This window comes from Carassius carassius, chromosome 26, assembly GCF_963082965.1.
Source record: "Carassius carassius chromosome 26, fCarCar2.1, whole genome shotgun sequence".
Lineage (NCBI taxonomy): Eukaryota > Metazoa > Chordata > Actinopteri > Cypriniformes > Cyprinidae > Carassius > Carassius carassius.
Window position 1 is genome coordinate 25,779,479 of NC_081780.1, and position 24,386 is coordinate 25,803,864.

The 24,386-nt window shown below is 41.1% G+C and overlaps 2 protein-coding genes across 3 annotated transcripts in view; both read right to left on the reverse strand.

Annotated features, from left to right (window-relative positions):
* Window positions 1–7,492: 7,492 nt before the first annotated feature.
* Window positions 7,493–24,386, reverse strand: part of LOC132106049 (gastrula zinc finger protein XlCGF57.1-like) — a 31,764-nt gene continuing 14,870 nt past the window's right edge. For both annotated transcript variants that reach the window (XM_059511663.1, XM_059511664.1), the window contains one exon: window positions 7,493–8,951. In XM_059511663.1, coding sequence (XP_059367646.1) covers window positions 7,576–8,951 — 1,376 coding nt within the window. In that variant the 3' untranslated portion in view covers window positions 7,493–7,575. The remainder of the gene's footprint in view (window positions 8,952–24,386) is intronic.
* Window positions 19,784–21,949, reverse strand: LOC132106158 (uncharacterized). The gene is made up of 2 exons (XM_059511816.1): window positions 21,638–21,949; window positions 19,784–20,941 (listed from the first exon to the last, which is right to left on the reverse strand). The coding sequence occupies exon 2, from the start codon at window positions 20,877–20,879 to the stop codon at window positions 20,274–20,276; it is 606 nt and encodes a 201-aa protein (XP_059367799.1). The 5' UTR covers window positions 20,880–20,941; window positions 21,638–21,949; the 3' UTR covers window positions 19,784–20,273.

Here is a 24,386-nt window from a genome sequence, read left to right on the forward strand (position 1 = left end):
AGAAAGCCTGGGATGCAGCCTTCGCCGCCTGCCAAAGAGTAAACAGCTCCATGCCTGAGGTAGAGCTCCAAGGTGTGGCTAAACTCCAGCGACAACCACCTGTAGTGTTACCCCCGGGAAGTGAGATGATCGTCTGGGCCCACGTCCCACAAGCTACCAACCAGCCTAATTGTGCGGTCTTAGTTGAAGATTTGGAGCACCACGGGCAGGAGTGGTGTGTTGGTAGATCATTGAGCTGGGTGCAAGGTGGGAAGGTTCCCCTCCGTGTCTGCAACCCAAACCCATTCCCCCTAGAGTTGCCACAACGGCGCCTCCTTGCTTCGGTGACCCAGATAGACCCAAGAGACATAAAGGGACGTTCCAGACTCGTGCTACGAAACATCGAACCCCAGTTGGTTGAAGTTGATGTTATGCACGTAGAACAGACGCAGACTGAGGATCACCCAGCCCTTGCGTTGTGCGGTGAGGACCTGACTAGGGGCCAGCAAGCCCAGCTGGCAGCCCTACTGCGGAAGTGGTCCCACGTGTTTGCGGCCCATGAAGACGACTTTGGGAAGACTGCGGTTGTCACACACCAGATCCCCACAGGCACAGCTCCACCGATTCGAGAAAGATACCGACCGGTTCCTCCTAACCTTTACCCCGACTTGAGGGTGCTACTACAAGGTATGTTAGAGAATGACATTGTAAAAGAGAGTTCAAGTCCATGGGCTGCCCCGGTTGTTCTGGCAAAGAAAAAGGATGGGACATGGAGGTTCTGCGTAGATTATCGGAGGCTTAACGCAGTGACTCATAAAGACTCTTTCCCATTGCCACGTATAGAAGAGTCTCTTACCAGCCTCACCAGGGCTCAGTGGTATTCGACTCTGGATCTGGCAAGCGGGTACTGGCAGGTGGAAGTGTCACCTGCAGACCAAGAGAAGACTGCCTTTACGACTCCCTTCGGTCTATACCAGTTCGAACGCATGCCTTTTGGCCTCTGTAATGCTCCAGCCACGTTTCAGAGGCTAATGCAACGCTGCCTGGGTGCTCAGGTTTATGATTCTCTTCTCATCTACCTTGATGACATCATTGTATATTCGCCCAACTTTAACACCCACTTACAGCATCTTGAGCAGGTTTTTCGTTGCCTCCAGGAGCATGGCCTGAAGCTACAACCTCGTAAATGCCATCTGTTCCAGAAAAAGGTGACCTATCTGGGACATGTAGTCAGCGGCCAGGGGGTAGCAACAGACCCAGAGAAAACTGCAGTCGTCCGCTACTGGGCTACACCAACAACAGTGAAACAGGTGCGTTAATTTTTGGGGTTTGCAGGATATTACCGGAGATTTATCCCTGCTTTCTCAAAGGTAGCGGCCCCCCTCAACCAGCTCCTGCAGGGAAATGCCCATCGCCCCTCTTCAACCATCCAATGGACCCCCGAGTGCCAGGTCGCTTTTGAGTCACTTAAACAGGCCCTCCTCAGTGCCCCGATACTGGCCTATGCTGATTTTCAACTTCCATTTAGACTATACAAGTCTGAATGGCCTTGGAGCTGTCCTTGCCCAAGTCCAAGAAGGCAGGGAGAGGGTTATAGCCTATGCCAGCCGTAGCCTCCATCCGCCAGAGCGCAGTGACCAAAACTATAGCTCCTTCAAGTTAGAGCTACTGGCCTTGAAGTGGGCCATCACTGAGAAATTTAAAGACTATTTGTGGGGAGCTCAAGTTATGGTATACACTGACAACAACCCTTTAGTCCATCTGGAGACTGCAAAATTGGGGGCGACGGAGCAGAGATGGGTGGCCCAGCTAGCCAATTATTCCTACGAAATCCGCTACCGACCAGGGACTGCTAATAGGAATGCCGATGTGCTTTCTCGAATACCAGGAGAGACAGCAGCCATCGTGGTACATGCAGCACAGAGCACCACATCCCCGCAGTCACCCGAGAGGGTAGGACGATGGGAGCGCCAGCAGAAGATGGACCCTGACCTGCAGCAGCTACGCATCTGGAAGACACAAGGTGAGCCTCCAATAACTAATTGCCTTTCTGTTTTGTCTCTACAGCTCCGTTGCTTGCTGAGGGAGTGGGACCGGCTGGAATTCCATAATGGGGCCCTTGTTAGACTTGTCACTGAGCCAGACACTGGAGCTCCAGTGCGACAAATCATTGTGCCAATGGCTCAAGCCCGACAAGTGTGGGAAGAATATCACAAAGCTGCAGGTCATGCAGGTGGTGACAAAATGGTCTCGCTACTGCGAAGGAGATTTTACTGGGTGGGGATGAGCACAAATGCTAGAATGTGGGCGGCCGAATGTCTTAATTGCGTGGTGGGCAAACGGGGAGGATCACAAAAAGCACCCTTGTGACCCAGTTCTGCCAGTTACCCCTTTGAAGTTGTGGCAATAGACTATCTGTCCCTTGGGAGGCCTTCTGACACTTTTCAATATATCCTTGTGATTACGGATTTATTCTGCCGCTACGCATTGGCAGTGCCCACCAGAGATCAATCTGCTCCAACTACTGCCAAGGCTTTATGGACAGCACTCATTCTCCCATTTGGCTGCCCAGAGCGTATTCTTAGCGACCAAGGGGGAGCTTTTGAGTCAGACCTGATGTACCAGCTTTGTGCTGTGTATGGTTGTAAGAAAAGTCGCACTACGCCATACCACCCACAGGGGAATGGAGCTTGTGAACGGTTCAACCGTACTCTCCTTTCCCTCCTGAGCACCATGGATGCAGACTTGCACGCTAAATGGCCCAGTCAGTTGCCGGCCCTTTTGCAAGCCTACAACAACACTACTCACTCAAGCACTGGGATAACTCCTCATTATGTGCTTTTTGGCCGCCATGCCAGACTGCCCGTGGATGTGCTCCATGAAGTCACACCGCCACAGTATCGGGGTGATGTGGAAGGTTGGGTTAGGGACCACCATCGAACTCCCCTTCAAGCTTATGCCACTGTACGCAACAGTGTTGAACGTTGTCAGCAGTGGAACCAAACTAGCTACGACAGGCATGCTAGAACCCTGCCACTTTTACCGGGGGAAAGGGTACTGTTAAGGAACTTCCGCCGTAGAGCCAAAGGAAAACTAGCTCCACAATGGCTTCCTACACCCTTTGTAGTTGTGGCCCAGCCACGCAGGGATCAACCCGTCTTTAGCATTCGGCCCGAGACGAAAGAGGGTCCCATTCGAACAATTCACCGCAATAACTTGCGGCCTTGTCCTGGGGACCAACAAGCGACCAGCCGCAATGAAGAGGATTGTTCTAGTGGAAGTCAGTGCCCCAACCGACGCAGCCTCGGACAATACCACTGGCCCTTTACTCCTCTAGTTTCACTCCCTCTTGCCCCCCAACACCAGACTGACCCTCCAAGTCTTCGCTGTGAACCAGTGGACTTGGCTGCTAGTACTTCCCTTCCTTATGCATCAGCCACACAAACTCATGAAGCCCCTGAGCTTGACCCTGTAGTATTACCTCCCGTAGTTATGAGTCATGACCCAGCCCTAGAGTTTGTTGCAGTCATCGACGATCAGGACTCTCATCGATATCCCCTGCGTGCTACCCGTGGCAAAACACCTGCGCGCTACATACTCTAACTGTCTGGACACTCCATGGCATTGGCCGATTGACTCTTATGGACTATGTTCGGGGCGACCATTATTAAAGGCTGGGGGAAAATGTAACGGGAGGATAACACTGACTGTCTGACACCTTGTGAGGGTGGGTTAATGTCTACCAGGTGTACATGTGTATTTGCAAGTCTGTGGTTGCAGGTGTGTTCAATGTTACTGATGAGCCAGTGGTACAACGCGATTGGTAGATCCACTGAATATAAGAACCAGCATGCAGTCCTTTGGGTGCGTTCCTGGACCGTGAGAGAGACCGTAACGAGACGTAAGCTCGACTGCCTTTGTGCCGATGTGTTGGATATTCGACTCCACGCAGTGACAACGAAACGCGATTGACTCCTGACAGCGAGAGGCCCACGAGAATAATCAACGCGCGCTATTTACTCATACTAAGGGAAGTGGTAATTCTGATCGTTTACGAAAGAGTGGGCACTGACGTGTGTTTATTTGGGACTGATTGCCCTCCCATTGTCTCTCAGCTCGGCCCTACAGTTCCGGTTTCTCCCGTTGGTCACCGAATCCTGGGAGTCGTTGGAGCTGGGATTTTCGTGTGTGGGTCGCTGCCATCACCTCACCCCTAGCGCCTCTTCCCTTTGCACTACAAGCGCCAAGTGGGCGGGGTCGTGAGTGACTAGACTGTGAACTGTGTCGATGAAACTCCGCTCCATGCATAATATAATTGTGATGTTTTGCTTATGTAACCTTCTCTCGGTCTAGGAGTATACTGGCTGCTCGTCTGGGTTTTATTTTTAATTGGTTATATGTGAATTGGTTTTAGGGCTTTTGTACTGATCAAACCAATTTAGTTTTACCATTATTCCTTAATGTGTGGGGTTATTTTGAAGTGTTACACCGGTATTTAAACTTGCTATTTGCCCTTGCTGTGTAAATCTCACGTGTGACTGTGTGCTGTTACATATGACTTTATTGGCGTGGTTTGTGTGTTAGCCCTTCTCATTCGCTGTCTAACCAGGGCGCCAGATTGACATTATTCCGAGCCCTTGAATTGTAGCAGTTACATCTAATGTTTTTTTTGCTCTCTTGATTATGCATACAAGTGTTTAGTTTTTTTTATTATTTATTTGTTGTATAAATAAATTTTGTATTTTTATAAGACTTTTTGGTGTAAGTCCATTACTTGTGTATGACAAGGGTAAAACTTCCTGTGTGTGTGCGAATTATCGCTTTACACAAGTGCCGCCGAAAACAGATATTCTGTGATAAAGTAATTCATATGAAAACGCGATGTCTGTTTTTCAAGTCTCCCTTCTTTATATCTAATGTGACCACGCCCCCGTGCTGACCGCGCTATTCAGATTCAAACTGAAGCGCGCGGCTTGAATACGCCCACACAGAAGAAAAAGCAGCCAGACTGTTCTTCAAGTTCTTTTATTTTACTGTTTGCTTCGCGATGAGAGGAATAAGACATAATTCACCCCAAAAAGATGTCATGTGGTTGAGGATTTGAGAAATGGATTTCCTCAGAAAAAAAAGTATGAAGCACGTTATTCAGCAGAGATCATAAACATGAGTCTCTTTATATTCATTTATATACTTGTACTAGTTTTTACATAAAGTGTAAACATTTTACTAGTTAGACTTTTTCCAAACTATAATTCCTGACTAAATGTATAATCAAGTAAAACATTATGAAGTTTCAATAACAATATACAATACTATACCATTCAAAAGCTTGATGTAAATAATATAAATGTAACAAATAGATAACTGTAACAAATGTAAAAACAATGCTTTTCTTTGAAATTATTCCCCCTAAAAACCCAGAAAAATATTCTCAGCTCTTTTCAACATCAGTAATAAAGATAATAATAATAATAACAATAAATGTTTTTTTTGTAGAAAATAAGATTGTTAAAAGGATTTCTGAAGGATTGTGTGACTGGAGTAATGATGCAAAAAATTCAGTTTGAAAGTCAGCTTTGATTGTTCCTAATAAACTGTTTAACTGCTCCCCCAAGTGGATATTAAAGTATGTTGTGGGATAATTAAATATATTCTTAATAAACTACAAACATAAAATTATATCCTTTTATTTTGTCCTCACATTCTTTCTTGTAACACTTCCTTTTAGTGACACAGCTGACTGAATGGCTCATTATGCAGGCCTTTGTCTTCTCAGGTGTAAATCACAATGATATTCATGGTAGTTGACGCCTACTCGCATATGACTTTTACCAACAAAAAGTGTCTTAGAAAATTTAAATCAATATATTGTTTTCTGTGAGTGAGTAAACAAGATGATTTTCACATAATTTAGAAAGAAAAATTCTAGGCTACAAGCTCCAGTTCTCAAAAATCCCGGGAACCATTGTTCTACCAGAAAGACTCGGGAGATAAAACGTACGAAGCATACATTTATTGACAAGTCAGCAAGCATAATTATACATTTCTTTGGCGGAAGGCCCCGTCCATGGTTCGTAATCCGAGGGTAGCGAATCTGCATTTCCTGCCTGAAGACGAAGGCAGGGGCGCAGCCGACCCCCCTGGAAGGTAAGGACAGGACCATCCTGGTGGTGGTGGGGAAGGTGGAGGTTGTTATCACGTCGGCATCTGCGAACTCAAACATGTGTAAGTACGATCTTTTATACCAAAGTATAAAGACGTGATTGGATAATGAGGAAGGTAATTAGTGACGAAGTAATTGAGTCTTCCTGGCAGAACTTAGGCTAAAGCTTTCATTTCTTTATGTGTTTTTTTGCCTTATTCAAGTGTTTTAACATTTTTACTTTTTCACTAACCACGCATATTTTTTTTCTCAAAAACACAATCATGTACATACATGCATTTCACATATTATTACAGCCCAGTTTGTGCTGATTACAGTGAGATTAGACTTTACCCATTTAGATATTTATAAGAAACTGAAAAAAGCACAAATGTCAGGGCATGACAAAACTTCTCCAGGCCCCAAAAATACCCTTAGACTCCAGAGGGTTAAAGCCTGCTTGAAATAAAAACCTGTTACCTTCTGCAGTTCAGTTAAATAAAGGCCCCAGCTTTTATTTGAGGAATTACAGTAACTACATTGCTGTCTTTTTTAGAACTGTTTACAGCTGAATTGATGTTATTTCAGCGTTGACTGAATTCAGTTAAGTAACATGTCAATGTTTCAAGATGTGATTCAGCTGTAAAGCAGCTCTACAGTGTGACTTCTCATATGAACTTCAAGGTATTGTTTTTGAGGACACGTGTAAAGCTTTTCTCCAGTGTTAACTCTCGTGTGTTAACACGTCGCCGTCGGTGTATGAATGAGTGTGTGAATGGGTGAATTTGAGGCAACTTGTAAAGCACTTTTGTTGGCCATGGGTCTGTTGAAAGCGCTATATAAATGCAGTCCATTTACCATGTGCCTGATTAGGTATCTTTTATGAGTTAAACTCTTTCCACACTGTTGCCAGGTAAAAACGCTCTCCATAATGTAAATTTACCTGTGGACGTCAAGGTTTACTACAGCAATAAACCACAAGAATCCATGGTTTGCATTGAATTTATAACAGCTTAATTTATAACCCGCTTAGCGGTCATAAATTCAATGTAAACCTTGGCTTCATGGGGCTTACTGCTTTCATAAAATAGTTATTCCATATACGTAGCAAGGTTTCACAAAATAAAACAAAGAAAATTAAATGAAATGTAATGCCATTAATAAACATTTTTACTGCCAAACGATGTAGTTGTGGTTGCAACAAAAAGATTGCCAAACAACACAAGGCAACTAAGTGTTCCTGTAGCTCAACTGGTAGAGCTTTATCAAGCACAAGGTTGGGGGTTCGATTCCCCAGGAACACATGATAGGTAAAAATTGATAGCCTGAATGCACTGTAAGTCGCTCTGGATAACTGCATCTGCTAAATGCATACATTTATTTATTTAACTAAGAAGCGTATTTACAACAGCTTGGAATGTGGCACAACCAATAAGAATCAAGGACCCGAACTATCAGTTTTGTACATTTTCATTGAAAATCTTTTCACATTGAGGGGATCCGTTAGGCTTCTCTTTATTGTGTATTTTCATGTGCCTGTCAAGGTTTCCTTGTTGATTGAAACCATTTCCACACTGTTTACACATGTAAGGCTTTTCTCCAGTGTGAACTCTCATGTGCGTTTTAAAGCTTCCCTTTTGACTGAAACTCTTTCCACACTGTTTACACGTGTAAGGCTTTTCTCCAGTATGAACTCTCATGTGCATGTCAAAGTTTCCTTTTTGATTGAAACTCTTTCCACACTGCTGGCAGGAAAAACGGCTCATTGTAGTGTGAATTTTCCTATTTTCTCCACTTTGATTCAAACTGTTTGATTCAGGGCTGTCAGGCTTCTCTTCTTTGTGAACTTCCGTGTGCCTGGTAAGGTTATGTAGACTGAAACCCTTTCCACACTGTGGCGATCTGTTGGGCTTCTTTCTATCATGAATTTTCATGTGGCGTTTAAGGGATCCAGAATGACTGAAACTCTTTCCACAATGATAACATGTGTAAGGCTTCTCTCCAGTGTGAATCTTCATGTGCATGTCAAGGTTTCCTTTATTAGTGAAACTCTTTCCACACAGAGGGCATGTGTAAGGCTTCTCTCCAGTGTGAAGATTCATGTGCATTTTAAGCCCATTTTTCCGAGTGAAACTCTTTCCACACTGTTGACAGGTAAAAGGTCTCTCCAAAGTATGAATTCGCTTGTGGGCATCAAGGTTTTGTTTTTGCCTGAAACTTTTCAAACAGATATTGCAGGTGAAAGGTTTGTTTCCATTGTGAACTTTCATGTGGTATGCGAGTTTTACATTTGTGCTGAAACTTCTTCCACACGGTTCACAGATGAAAGGGTTCTCTCCAAGGTGAACTCTCAAGTGGACTCTAAGGTCTCCAGGATTACTGAAACGTCTTCCACACTGACAACATGTGAAAGTATTCTCTCCAATGTGAACCGTCATGTGCTTGTTAAGGTTTCCTTTTAGAGTGAAACTCTTTCCACACTGTTTGCAGATGAAAGGTTTCTCTCCAGTGTGAATTCTCATGTGGCTTTTAAGGTTTCCTTGTTGGCTGAAACTCTTTCCACACTGTTGGCAGATGAAAGACTTCTCTCCAGTATGAACTCTCATGTGCTTGATAAGGTTTCCTTTTCGAGTGAAACTCTTTCCACACTGAAGGCAAGGGAAATAACTCTTATTTTTTGTCTTTTTATCTTTTTTTCGCTTGTAAGTCTTTTCAGACTGTAAGGAAGAAAAATATTTTTCATCAGTTATGAAATCATGAAGATTTTCAAACTGATCTTTCTCTTCAGTTTCGTTCAGTCCTTCCCTCTCCTCTTTCAGCACTGTTAAGTCTAAAGTGGGAAAACAAACAAATAAAAGTTAACCCTCTGACGTGTCAGTTATGCACAGAGGAAAACACAACATCTCAAATGTATTAAACGGCACAAATATATTCGTTGTTTACTTGCATATCCATCTGTGTAAGTAAAAAGTTGTATGTAAGATTTTTTTTGTTTGCTAAAGTAATTTATTAAAAAGCAATATTCTTATCACAGTTTTATCAGCTCTAACATAAATAAGCTTAATAAGATTAATAAGCATATCTGTGGTATTTTGCCACATTAAATTGATTTCCAGGGCTTGGATGCTACTTAAATTCTGTTGTTTTAAAAAATAAGTATGATTTAGAAAACTAAAATACTTATGTTATTTGGTACTAATACACATACAATCGTGATTTCAGCTTTAAATAAACAAACATTAAAGGGTTAGTTCACCCAAAAATGAAAATTAGCCTGTGGTGTTCCATCAAAGCATCCTAAATGCTGTCAAAATGACTGAAAAACTAAATTAAAAATTTCTACTTATAGAGCAAGTCACGTTTTTTTTTTTTTCTTCAATATCTCATTTGTGGTTTATAACGTAATCAAAATCTGTCAGTAGGTTAATTGTTTATAGGTTTATACTGTTTTACTTCTTTGTTGTATGACTGTATTTATGTAGCCCTGTGGTTGTATATGATAAATAATGTATGATAGTATATGATAAATAAAGATATTGTCTCTCAAAAGAGAGCGTTGACTCAGAATCGGTTTAACGAGACATCATATTTTCTAATCTTTTGCCTGTTACAGGCAGAGGTGAAGTGGTAAAAGAAGAGGTGGGTAAACTATAAATTCTGGGTGACCACATCGTGGTCACGTTAAGGTGGGCCACTGCCTACCGGTGTATGTGTATCCTGATGACATCGCTATAGGCTATCATTTGATATTACTACCAAGGGTATCACTGGTTGTTCCCTCATATAGGTCACAGATTCATGTATGAATTGAATAGTGATTGTAAGTTCTTGTTAAAGAGACTAGAGAAGGAATAATATGGTTGAAATCTATAAAGTTTACTAAATGAAAAAACAGAGAGAATTTTTAAGAGAGGGAGGCTTATATCCAGAGGTTCCAATGCAATGCACTTGTACATAATGATTATGGATTTGGGATTATTTTCATACTCGATTAATCTGTTTAATATTTTCTCAATTAATTGGTTAGTTGTTTGGTCTATAATATGTCAGAAAAATGTGGATCAGTGTTTCCCCAAAAGCCCAGGAATGGTCCACAAATTTCTCGTTTTGTCCAAAATTCAAAGATATTCAGTTTACTGTCACAGAGGAGAGAAGACACTAGAAAATATTCACATTTAACAAGCTGGAATCAAATAATTTTTTACTTTTGTCTTAAAAAATTACTCAAACCGACTAATCGATTATCAAAATAGTTGTCGATTACAGTTTTTTCCAATTGGTAATGTAGCAGGTGCAGATTAACGACGGAAGATATTTTAATTGAAAGAAAACACAGTTTCTTTAATTAACAGAAGACAATGTAAGTTGCACTGTAGTTTCCACAAGTGTAATGGCTGCCGACATTAACAGACGATTTTGTTAAACTAATAAAACAATAAAACCACATTAATATCACAACAGTGCCTCTTTGTCCACTTGAGGCGATGGCTTGTTAATGCTAATCGCACTGATGTCATAGCTGACACGAATCAATAAGAGGAGAGTAATCGCTAGCTCTGTTAGCTGTTTGAGCTCTTCAGATCGCACAAATCAGTGCAAAATTAATAGAAATGTTATTCTGTATGATGAAATATTTTACAAACATGTCATAAAATTATTATTTCTCCAAATGTGCGCACCACTGGACTATATAGTCCTGGCGGATCGTGGATATTGTATTTATAAGAACACAAATAAACCGGAGATGAAATGAATGGCTGCTGTATGAGTGATGATTTCTATTCAAAATAACGAACGTTATTTTTATTATTACTAACGGATGTTTACCGTACCCGCGAAACCGTGAACGGCTAGTGATAACATTAACTAGGTAGAGGTGACTTGAGTCAGCGGCATGAATTTACCGTGAACCAAATTAACCTCAAAAACATGAAGTTTAGTACTGTTTTCCAAGCTCACTCACTTTGGGCTTGTAGCCGAGGCCGTTTGTGGGCATCAGGAGGATGGCTGCTGTCTTGACAGCGCTTAAAAAAATTGCCATTTTAATATGACTCGGGAGTTGTCTCAGAGTGATTTGTTCATTTTGTGTTGACCGCACATGCGCATTACACAACATATGGGTTCTGAATCAACAGGTGAGGTCCGAGTCTTTTATTCTTCCTGTCAGTCCCATAAGATGGAAAACGATTGAGACGGAAAGAGAAAAGATTAGTTCATTTTGCTGAACGAGACTCAAAGATCCGAGTCAGTAAAATGATCTGAACTTCCTACTAACTGGCAACACCGCAAACAATTGGTCAACACTGACAGTTGCAGCGCAATATGAAAGACTTCGTCCTAGGTTTAAAGCTGCATTCGTTAACTTTTGACTCTCTAGCGGTTAATAAACAGAACTGCTTGCATGTTGCGGAAGGACATTGTAGCCGGAGCTACTTCTCTCTGTTTATGTCTATGAAGAATCACCAAGGTACTGGGTAACTCCGCCGCGGTACCCCTGAAGCAATCTAAAATAGTCCGAATATTAACACTTATTATAGGTGTACCCTAGTGATTCAGGACAGGCTAAAAACATGGCTTAGAAAATGGATTCATGGTGTACTCGCTTATTATATACATTTTGTATACTTTGAACACAAAAAAAGGTTAAGGACCGCAGCTCTGATTGGTTGTTTCGAGAAAACAGTTTTTTGACTAACCTCCGCCCACATGAATTCACAAACAGGGGGTGTGGTCTTGTTGCGCTCCAACGGAGAAGAAGGAAGAGCTGCGTTTGTGTTCGAAATGTCGTCTAAACGCTGTTAATTTCATCTTGGAGTCCAATCACCTTTGTTTGGCCTCCCCAGGGACACCGTACTTGGAGATTAATGGTTACAATTTAGGTTTAACTCGGTTCCCGAAAATTATAATCCACATGTAAAACTATGTACAGCACATTTTGCTAAAGACAACTTCCTCAATCTCAATCAGTTTAATGCCGGATTCGCACAAAGATTATTCCTGAAAGATGGAGCAGTTCCCTCTTTGTCGGGAGAAGGCGTTGTTTATGGACCACAACCGGTAAGTGTATTTTATTATTTAAGTTGGTGCGTTTAACAGTTTCTGTAACTTACTACACAAAGGGCAACTCTGTTTAGCTTTGTTAACTAGATGTTAGGGCTGTGCAAAAAACGAATGCGATGTTCATGCGCATCTCATTAGTAAAAACGCTCCTGTGATTATAAGTACATCTCCAGCACGTGCGTTCTAGCCCAATAGCGTTACCAGGAGGTCAGCCTGCTCTAAGCTGGTGTCGAATCACAACACAGGAACCGCTGGCACAATCAGAACTCATCACGTATTTCTGAAGGAGGATTTTATAGAACAAGGAAATCATCAGCCCGTTTTTGTGACAGTGAAAACAGCGGTATACAGATAGGTGAATTGTGTGAAAAATACTGTGTATTACAACACATGTAATATTCCACACTTTAAACCCAATCAAAGCTTCAAAAAAGCGCGAAAAACGGGACCTTTAAATATTGTCCAGGGCTCTAGACTAACTATTTGCACTGGTTGCATTGGTGCGCCTAACTTTTTTTTTCTTAGGTGCACCAGCACAAGAGTTAGGTGCACCCAAATTTTCGACCGCATCACATTTAACACATTTATTTTTTAATCGCTGTCCATATAGACAATATAGAGCTCAAGATAAATGAAAGAAAAAGATTTTCCAGACTTGACCCTCTACACTGATTCTGATCAGATCTTCCATTGTGTCTGAATGAAAGGATGCTCTAGTGTCTGATCTGAACGGATAAACAGTCCTTAAACAGCTTATACTACTATTTTTTTTATGTAAAGATCCAGCTGCCAGTGACAGATAGTGAGCCTATATTTGATCAATTTAGCCTTCTCAAATCATCAATACATGTCTACAAATAAAATCTATAGATATAAAATAGTTGAAATGTTAGACCAAGATAAATGTGCGCTATATCCAATAGGTTTTTCGAAGACTCTTTTTTTTCAGTGGATACACCGTCAGTTTCGCTCATAAAAGGTAAGAGTAATACATCATTCATAACTGCAAAGGGTCTATTTTTATTTGTGTGCACTCACAATATCAACAAAACGGTGATATTGGGCGGCAGTGGCTCAGTGGTTCATGTAGGTTGTCTACAAACTGAAAGGTTGGTGGTTTCAAAACCCAGCTCCACCTGACCAATTGTCGAGGTATCCTTGATATCCTTTAAGGGGAAGTCGTGGCCTGGTGGTTAGAGAATCGGACTCCCAATCGAAGGGTTGTGGGTTCGAGTCCCGGGCCGGCAGGAATTGTGGGTGGGGGGAGTGCATGTACAGTTCTCTCACCACCCTCAATACCACGACTGAGGTGCCCTTGAGCAAGGCACCATAAAAAATGGCTGCCCACTGCTCCGGGTGTGTGTTCACAGTGTGTGTGTGTGTGTTCACTGCTCTGTGTGTGTGCACTTCGGATGGGTTAAATGCAGAGCACAAATTCTGAGTATGGGTCACCATACTTGGCCGAATGTCACTTCACTTCTTTTCTTCTTGAGCAAGACACCTAACTGGATGACCATGGGTCTGTTGAAAGCGCTATATACAGTACAGATCAAAAAATGTGGACATACCTTCTCATTCAAAGAGTTTTCTTTATTTACATGACTATGAAAATTTATTCACACTGAAGGCATCAAAACTATGAATTAACACACGTGTCATATTGTAGGTTCTTCAAAGTAGCCACCTTTTGCTTTGATTACTGCTTTGCACACTCTTGGCATTCTCTTGATGAGCTTCAAGAGGTAGTCACCTGAAATGGTCTTCCAACAGTCTTGAAGGAGTTCCCCGAGAGATGCTTAGCACTTGTTGGCCCTTTTGCCTTCCGTCTGCGGTCCAGCTCACCCCTAAACCATCTCGATTGGGTTCAGGTCCGGTGACTGTGGAGGCCAGGTCATCTGGCGCAGCACCCCATCACTCTCCTTCTTGGTCAAATAGCCCTTGATGCCTTCAGTGTGACTCTACAATTTACATAGTCATGAAAATAAAGAAAACTCTTTGAATGAGAAGGTGTGTCCAAACTTTTGGTCAGTACTGTAAATGCAGTCCATTTACCAAAACGTTGTGCTTTCTGCCATGTCATCTTTAACAGGAGTACAAAAATGAACCGACACTCAGTGAAAACATGCCTCACAGACATGATAAATATATCTATAAAAAGCTTTAAATGACTACTTAAAACAAATGGAAAACAAAAACTTTCATTATAATCATAATACGTAAAGATTTCTATTATTTCCCCGGTCACATTTATGATAATTACCTTTGCCGGTTCAAGCTTAAGCCTATTGCGTGTGTTTGAACAGAGAACTGTTCAGCTGTTTATAATTTTGTTCAGTGTATACATGTAGCCCAGCCCTAATGGCCATACAAACAAATAAGATTGTCAGTGTTTGTTGTGGGTGTATGGGATTGCCTGGATGAGAGTGAGATTTCCCTGCCTGAAATTTTATCCCAGTCTGCCCCTGGGCTCCAGCTTCAGGAAGCAGAGGGACTCAATTCTCAGAGATGAGAGGGGAACTCTGACACTTTTGTATTTTTGTTCACTGACAAGCTGCACAAAACATGCACAAAATATGATCCGTGGTTTTGCGCAGCTTGTCAGTAAACAACGGCTCGGTGTAGTATATGCTGCTCCATGGGAAAGCGTGCAGGTGATGGGAGATTTACAGCTGATTACAGAACCAGCTTTAATGACAAGATGCAAATTAAATATTGCATGCGATTTATCAAGCAGCCCTAATTACATGCAAGACAAAATAAAAAATTACAAATTTCTGAAGACATTTGGTTTCCTTCAAAGATAGCGATATAAAAACATTGATCAATGAACATGAACATCGCACGTTTCAAGATCAAAGCCTTCTGGAAAATCTATTTGTGTCAGTTTTGAAATTGTGGCGAGTTGCCACAAATAAATCAATGTATCGGGAACACCACGGCACAACAACCTGAGCCCAACTTCAGTCTTCCTATCTTGACTTCTACTTATCACCTAAACTTTAACAGGATTTGTAGTTGGTGCCACAAACCAGACGGATAAACAAATACAGACAGGTTAACTTCGGGCCAGGCCAGGTGTGCACCTGATGAAACGGTCCATACCATTCTCATGGTACAATACCTTGGTATAGAACTGCCCTACTGCTCAACTCTGAAGCATCCTGAACAGTGGTCAGCAAGTCTGTACCACCTCAAGGTAGAGGACATGTAAACACTTGATCGGATTGAAAACCGACATGGGAAAAAGAACTGCGCATGCGCAGTGACGTAGAGATAGCGTAATGTTGTATGACGCACTGAACAAGTTGTTTTTCCTGGTGACTAAAGTGTCATAAATAAGTGTCCTGTCATTATAAAACTCCTTTCACTCAGCGTATGTGAAGTGGAACAGGACCATGTCCCACCAGTCCTTGTTTAAGACTCATTAACAGACGACTAGTTTCGGGTGCAGGAAGGGGCACTTGTACACCTTTTTTTTTAAAGTAACGTTAACTAATTAGGACTCTAAGTAGATAAATATCACGTGTGCTTTTTAAAACAGCATGCGACAACAGCAGGAAACTCTGTATATTCATGCAGTGTGCGCATGTTAAAAGAGTAAATCCGACCAGAAGCTTGTGACATGTGAACGCGCATATCAACCCGATCACTTTATTTATCGTTCATGTAAACACTACGTTCGGATTCGTCAATCAGAATGAATTCAATCTGATGGAAGAAAAAGGGTCCATGTAAACGCACCTACTATGTGTCTGTGTTGACAAAAGTGTGCGTGTGTGTAGGGCCTAAATATAATACCATGTTTTTAGGCGAGTGCCAAATCACAATATTCTGAAGGTCATATTTTACCCTTTATGTCTACACTCTCCCTCTCTCTCTGTCCGTGTGTGTCAGTGTTGCATTGTTTTCTTACGGTTTGATTCATGCGTATTTTACGCACAGACATGAACCTTTGACACAGCTTAATTTTTTTTTGCAGTCTATGTTTCAAAGTTAATTGATAATTTCTCACATACGTAGATGCACGAACACAGCCATGAAGTCAGTCCTTAGACAATAATAACACCTTTCATCTTGCGGCAACACAAAGCTACGAGGGATCCAAAACAAAGGCAAACTTTAGATTAGACTAGTTGAGAAATCATACAAGTGCGGTTGATGAAAAAGTTATAAAGCTGTGCACATCTTTGGTGCGGCCATTTCAAACTCGTCAAGATGAAGAAAAGCTACACGATCACCGAAGTAGTAGACTACGTTACTGCTGAACCAACAGACAGTGAGCCGGAGTCTGATGGCAGTGAAACTCCTCATCTGACCCAACTCCGAGCGAGGAACTGGATAACACACAGGAGACACCTGATCCTATGTGGACATCAAAAAATGGACTTCACTGGTCACCCACTAACACCGAAATGCTCCGCTTCTTGCCACCCAAGATAAGGACACCCGGACCGACACATTACGCAACAGCTCACATCGTGGACCCTAGGTCTGCATTCCAGCTACTGTTCATGGAGGATATGGTAAAATTAATTGTGGACCAAACAAATTTCCAGGGGAGACGGCCCGAGACCGATTGGATTAATGTGGATGCAAGAGATGTCGAGGCTTACCTCGACTAGTCGTCGGTGTATGAATGAGTGAGTGAATGGGTGAATGTGAGGCAACTTGTAAAAAAGCACTTTGGTTGGCCATGGGGTCTGTTGAAAGTGCCATATAAATACAGTCCATTTACATTTACATTACATTTATTCATTTAGCAGACGCTTTTATCCAAAGCGACTTACAGATGAGGACAGTGGAAGCAATCAAAAACAACAAAAAGAGCAATGATATATAAGTGCTATTACAAGTCTGAGTTAGGTTAACACCGTACACCTAGCATGGAATTTTAAATAATATAATAAATAAAAAGAAAACAGATAGAATAGAGCTTTCTTTTCTTTTCTAAAAAAATATTTTTTCTAAAAAGAGAATAGAGCATGCTAGTGTTAGATATCTTTACACACACACACACACACACATACAATTGCATAATAAATGAAAAGAAAATAGAACACAAAAACATTAGAAAGGTAGTTCGATTTTTTTTAAGAATAGAATTAGAATAGTGAGTGTTAAAGTTAGAGGGTCAAATAAAGATGGAAGAGATGTGTTTTAAGCTCATTCTTGAAGATGGCTAAGGACTCAGCTGCCCGGATTGAGTTGGAGAGGTAGAGTTGAGTGTCATCAGCATAGCAGTGGTATGAAAAGCCATGTTTCTGAATGACAGAACCTAATGATGCCATGTAGACAGAGAAGAGAAGTGGTCCATGAACTGAGCCCTGTGGCACCCCAGTAGTTAGATGTTGTGACTTGGACACCTCACCTCTCCAAGATACTTTGAAGGGCCTATCTGATAGGTAAGATTCAAACCATTGAAGTGTGGTTCCTGAGATGCCTTTTGCCAGTAGGGTTGATAGGAGGATCTGGTGGTTAACCGTGTCAAAAGCAGCGGACAGATCAAGCAGGATAAGTACTGATGATTTGGATTCTGCTCTTGCCAGTCTTAGAGCTTCAACAACTGAGAGCAAGGCCGTCTCAGTTGAATGTCCACTTCTGAAGCCAGATTGGTTGCTGTCAAGGAGGTTGTTGTGTGTGAGAAATGTAGAGACTAGGTTGAACACAGCTCGTTCAAGTGTTTTTGCAATGAAAGGAAGAAGGGAAACTGGTCTGAAGTTCTCTAAAAGAGATGGGTTGAGGTTGGGTTTCTTAAGTAGTGGAGTTATACTTGCCTGTCTAAATGATGAGGGAAAAACACCAGTGTGGAGGGAAGTGTTGATGATGTGAGTGAGTGCAGGTACAACTGCAGGAGAAATGGCTTGAAGGAGATGAGATGGAATAGGATCAAGCGGGCAAGTAGTAGGGTGATTAGAAAGGATGAGTTTTGAGACTTCTGCCTCAGAGAGTGAAGAGAAGGATGTAAATGAGTGTAAGTTTGCTGGTGATGTGAGCTTGACTCATTGTGGTGTGGAAAATTTTGCACTAATGTGTTTAATTTTATTAATGAAAAACGTTGCAAAGATGTCAGCTATTAGAGATGAAGCAGGAGGGGGAGGAGGAGGACAAAGAAGTGAGGGAAATGTTTTAAAAAGCATGCGAGAGTTAGAAGAATTGTTAATTTTGTTATGGTAGTATGTCATTTTAGCAGTGGAGACATTAGCAGAGAAAGAAGATAGGAATGTCTGATACACATTAAGGTCAGTAGTATTTTTGGACTTGCGCCACACCCTTTCAGCAGCTCTAAGCTTAGAACGGTGTTCGCGTAGAACATCAGATAACCAAGGGGCAGAAGGGGTGTTACGGGCTGGCCTGGAAGATAAGGGGCAAACAGTGTCTAAACAAGATGTAAGAGTGGAGCAGAAAGTATCAATAGCACTGTTAGCATCCAAAGATGCAAACAGTTTAGGGGAAGGAAGTGAAGATGAAACCATTGCAGATAGCCGGGAGAAAGTGTGCGTAGGTTACGTCGAAAGATGACATGTGGAGGGGTAAGTGATGTGTCAGGGACCATGTTGAGGTTAAGAGTGAGGAGGAAGTGATCCGACGTGTGCAGTGGAGTAACCACAACATGATCAGTAGAGCAGTGTCATGTATAAATAAACGGCATAAAATATATAATGCAGCACAAGGGTTAAATTGTCATTATTTTGGTTTTCTTTGTGTACAAAAAGTATTCTCATCACTTCATAATGTTATTTGAATCACTGATGGCAGAAAGACTATTCTGACAATGATTTTCATACTTTCCTGGACCTTGACGCCGTTATTTGTCTATGGGACAGCCTCCCTGTTTTCATCCCAAAGATCTTTAATTGTGTTCTGAAGAGGAACGAATCTTTCACAGGTTTGGAACAACACAGTGATTAATGACAAGTGGAGTGGAGTATGGTGGAGTATCCTTTTAAGTAACGTTTGTTTGTTTATGTTTTTTACACCATGTTATCATCATGGCTATTTACATGGCAAAAAAAGTTCAGTAAATTAAATAAATCATTTCAACATAACACAGAAAATCTAAAATACATTCAGGTGGTACATTTTCAAATATTCCATGAAAGCATGTTTCTGAATAAAAGCATTTTCTAGCAGCATCATAAAAATTACAATTCAACAAAATATGCTTAATAGTCAAAGGAACTTTACATGAAAGACATAAAGGAGGAACTTCACCTATTAATAAAAACCCATGGGTAAGTCTTCAGTGAACAGTCTAGACCTAGTAAACATAACTTGATCATGTCTCGATTTAAAATTATAGAAGCTAATTCTTTTTATACTAGGGTTTATTTCATACAGCTTATTTTTATTTTCATCCCATTCTTTCTGCCACCTATTAGTTATATATAAATGAATTACTGGTTTGAAATCAGAAGGTGGTATTTGACAGTCAGATATTTCCAGGACAAGTGCATCCCTGGCAGCGGTGTCCACTCTCTCATTTCCAGTAAGACCAATCTGACTTGGAACCCAGCAAAAAATAATATGAAAGTTATCCTTCTTTAAATGATCAAATTTGATTTAAGATTTCAAAAATGATGGGACGATCAGTTTTGTCAGGGTTCTTGCACCATTTTAAAAGTAAAATTTAATGATTTTTAAGACCTTTTTAAGACCTCAACAAATATAAATTTAAGACGGAAAAATTTCATAATTTCTTTGGAACAGGCTACTCAATTGATTGCCTCCTACAATGGAAATCAAAACTTTAAGTTTTCCATTTTGGTATCAATTATGTGCAATGTGTAAACTAGGTAAGTAAAAAAAAAAAAGGAAAAACACTTTTCTTTGAAACCTTTTTAATTTCTTTTTTTTTGTTCCTTTGTGATGTAGAACAGAGAGAACGTAACATAGATAAGTTGGATTACACTAAACAAAAAGGAACTGTGTAGAATAGAATACTGAAAATAAGCTCAGTAATGAAAGTCCTCAAAACAGCCTTTCACAAGCCAAAAAGTTGACAAATAATCTACATAACTGTTAGAAAACACAAATGTTAATACATGACTTTTAATGAGAGAAACCCTTTGTTTTGTAACATCCCAAATTCTCCTCAAGACATGTGGCGTAGCTCTGCTGCTCTCTTCTCAATTTCATGGTCTAGGTCCACCAACTCTCTTCTCTTTTCCTTGCATCTTTTTCTCATGGAATTCGATTTAGTGATAAGTTCTGCCATCTTGGTCCCTGCTGTATTCTCAGCCTTCTCTGCAAGGCCATCTGCATCCTTTTCTAGAGTTTCACACACAGTTGAGATTGTTCTTCTTTTCTTGCGTAGCTCTTCAAGCTCATCTTCAACCCCTTTTCTCTTGTTCATCTGTTTTGTCTCTTCCTTTTTCTTCCTCTCATCTTCCAAGAATATCCTGTACCGGTTGCGTGCAGATGCGCACTCATTTAGCAGCTCTTTAGTAAGAGGCACTTTGACCACTCCACCACACAATCTCACATAGTCGCAGATTAGTCTCTGTGAGACTATAGTGTCTTCGTTCATATTGCACATCTCCACCTCCTTGTTTATGGAGAACCCACGCTCCACAGTAGCTTGTCCATGGGACAGAAGCAGCAGCTTTTCCACAAAGCTCCACAGTTCTGCATATCCATTCATGGCCTTATGCAGGAAGCTGTCAACTCGCGATTTTCCATCCAATGCAATGAAGGCCATGAATTCCTCTCCTCTGGCCTCACTGAAGAGGAACTTCTGAAATTGTTGGGCAATCTTATCACCTGCATTTAGATAAAGACAATAACATCAGTAATATTTTCTAGTTAAGATTATACTTTGTTGTCACAAGAGATTTATTTTCACTATACTCTGGAAAATGCATCTCATATTTTCAACTATATTTCAATTATTATGTCTAAGAACATATATTAGGCCTACATACATTTATTATAACTAATACTAGGCTGTATTTCCAATAAAAAACCTTTTGATAAACACTAGGTCAACTGTTCACATTTCTCTACAGATGTTACCTGCTGTGACGCCTCCTGACAGCTTCTTATCCTGCAAAAATTTCATGATGAGGGCCTTCATTTTTTGCAGGCACATGTCTGGTTCTTTGTGCATATTTTGGGGATCCAGGCACATCATATTTCGGACAGAGGGGTACTTCAGGGGGCACTTCAATAGAAGGTTCTGACAAATCTTTGACAGGGCACTCTGGCTGTCTCGCATGAACAGTAACACCTCACGCTCACTTCCACCACTCTGACAAAAGCACAAAACTCAAATCAGCTGAAACATCAAATAAACTCTCCCTATGTGTAACTTACACTACACAACATTTGACAGATCCAGTTAATAGGTCAACTGCTTGATGTCAAAACAATTAATCTGATCAACATAAATACTTCACTAGTCAAGTGACTTTGCAGCGCATATAGCACAATGATAAAGTAATCTAAGATAAATATTACCTTGAGGGCAACTGTGGCTCCCAAGCCAATGTCCACTTGCTTTGGACTGACCCAAAGCTTTTGGTCTGTCACATCAAGCTTGACCAGTTTTACTGGGGAAACATCAACCTGGACGTCTCACTTTATGAAGCGTCTGAGAAGGCTCTGAAAATAGAATAGCACAAGCATAATACTTAATCAAAATTGGAAAAAGTATTACAGTGTTTACAATACTTTCTACAAACATCATCATGCTGAAAACTCAGTACTTTGTTTTATTGTTCATATCCTCTGTAAATGATGGTGCTTGAATGATTAAACCATTAATATACTTTTAGTAGTCATTAGGCCTACCCTGATTAGATCCTCCAAATCTCTGCCGAGGAAGGGAATCATCGGGGCATCTGTCTGGTACTTGGTGAGAAATGGCTGAAAACTGCTTGAGACACTCATGAAGAAGTGTAACTTTGCCAAGATGAAGTGATCCATCCGGGCTTCTGCGATGGTGTTATATGATGATGAACTTGGATTGGGGAGCTTCTTGGCTTTGACCTGATCCACATAGTTGACAATATAGGGCCACATTTCAATGGCTCGCTCCACTGCTGGAAGGTTTTCCAGCCATCGATGTCCGCAAAATGGCAGAGGAAATGTATCACACTTTGTCACTAACACAAAGTCCTCTCTCCTTGCAGGTGCATAATGAAACAGGTAGTGCAGGGCTTTCAGGACTTCCTCAACTTGCCACACTGCGAAGCCGTTCTTGAACGAGTTGTGCATCATGTGAAGGCCACAACTCCCAATTATTTGTAGCTGGGCTCCACCACACTGCTCTCTGTGTTCCTCTTGTAAGAGTTCAACAAACGTCCAGTTTACAGCGAGCCCATCCATTGATAGTAAGAGCATGTTGTTCAGATTCAGCTCCTTTGTACCTTCCTGCACATTTGTAAAAAAAAAAAAAAAAGAAAAAAAAAAAACATCAATTCAGTGTGCCAAGTAATCCACAACAATAAAATGCAAACATACACAAACGTAATTATACACATAATTAACGTTAATCATTATATAACTGGTAACATTATATGGGTATATGTTCAGAGAGTTTAATTCAGATTTGTTTTATTACAAACGACAGACATTAGTTATGATACAGGATGCCTTCGTACATTAAAAATGTGAGCTTTGACATTAAAATACTTTATGCAGATTGTAACAATAGTACTGGTTAATATGTGCTCTTTTCAATTCAGTATATGGTCACAGTGGCCTTTAAATGTAATGGTAAATTTTGCTAATTAAATTAATTATTTTCTATAGGTTTACAAACTGGTAAAATCATGTATTTTGTGGTAAAATACTACATGTCTAACGTGTATTTACAAACATAGCTTGTTTCTGCATCTCTATTTACAGCTCATTAACCCTTAATTGAATGTTTACTGTTGCTATGGCATTAAGTGACACCCTACATTAGCAGCTACATTTGCCCAACAGCCCATAAAATCACAATTTGGCATATTTAAACTATAAACCACATATACCAACAGTTTTACCCCTTAAACTCTGAGCTAAGTGTTGTTACCTGTTAGATTGTCAAAGTGACCATAGACCCGTGACCTGACTGGAGCACATAACCAGTCCTCTGCCCGGAGTGGGAACACTGAGCACCGGGGGAGTGTTGGTGTTTACACCGCTAGCATATGAGCTTTAAACCGCACTAACATTACACCACACTTAGTATGAATAATAGTATGCGATTTCAGTAACAATCGTAACGTTACTTACATTGAAATGACCCAACATGTCCTCGGCTCTGGAGTGACCCATGAACACCGACCCATAGTAGCGGGAGATGACGTAGTGTGTGCCAGTCTCTTCATCAGTAGTCCAGAATCGCAAATGAAGGTCCATTTGTTTGTTCTTTGTCGTTTTATTCAAACTTTCGTCAAACATGATGACATATGGCTTCTCACTAACGCTGCATGATAGCTCCTTCTTGATGAATGAAGCGATGCCATATTTGGCGACATATGCAGTTTTATTTTCACCACAGGTGAATGACTTTGCAAGCTGCGAATCGGGGAACATGGCAGCAAAGATGTCACGTATGTCCTCATTAGATTTAAATGAATTGTGCCTCGTCACAGTATGGAGAACCCACAGTACCTCTGTCTTTTGGGTGTCTGGTGGTGAAATGAAACTTGTTATAGCCGACTGTGAGGTGGCATCTGAACTAGTAACATCGTTAGGTCGAGCTGCAAACAATCCAGGGATTAACCTGGACCCGCTATGACCAGCTGCTGCAATGTGTGACTTGACGGCTTTGAGCCCCATGGTCCCTAACGAAAAGGTCTTTTTGCAGAATTTACACATTGCCTCATTGTTATTTTCAGCCGGCGCCAACCACCTCCTAAATGCATCCTCTTCCACCCACTTGTCGTTAAATTTACACTTTCCCATCTTTGCATTTTGAACCTCACCTCGACAACCGCATAATGGCAACACGCAGACCGACGTCAGCATCTGTAGCCGACCTACCGTAATAAGCTAATAAATCGCGGAGACTGTCATTTCACACCTGGTTCACACATACTAAATTGATCAACTATTAGATGTTTTACGGTGGACCACTGTGCTTCCCTATCATCATTAAGCACACCAGCTGAAAATTTAATACCTACAGCAACTTTACGGTAAATTTCAGACCTTAATTTCCCGGATTTTAATTTAAGACATTTTAAGACTTTTTAAGGACCCGCGGGAACCCTGT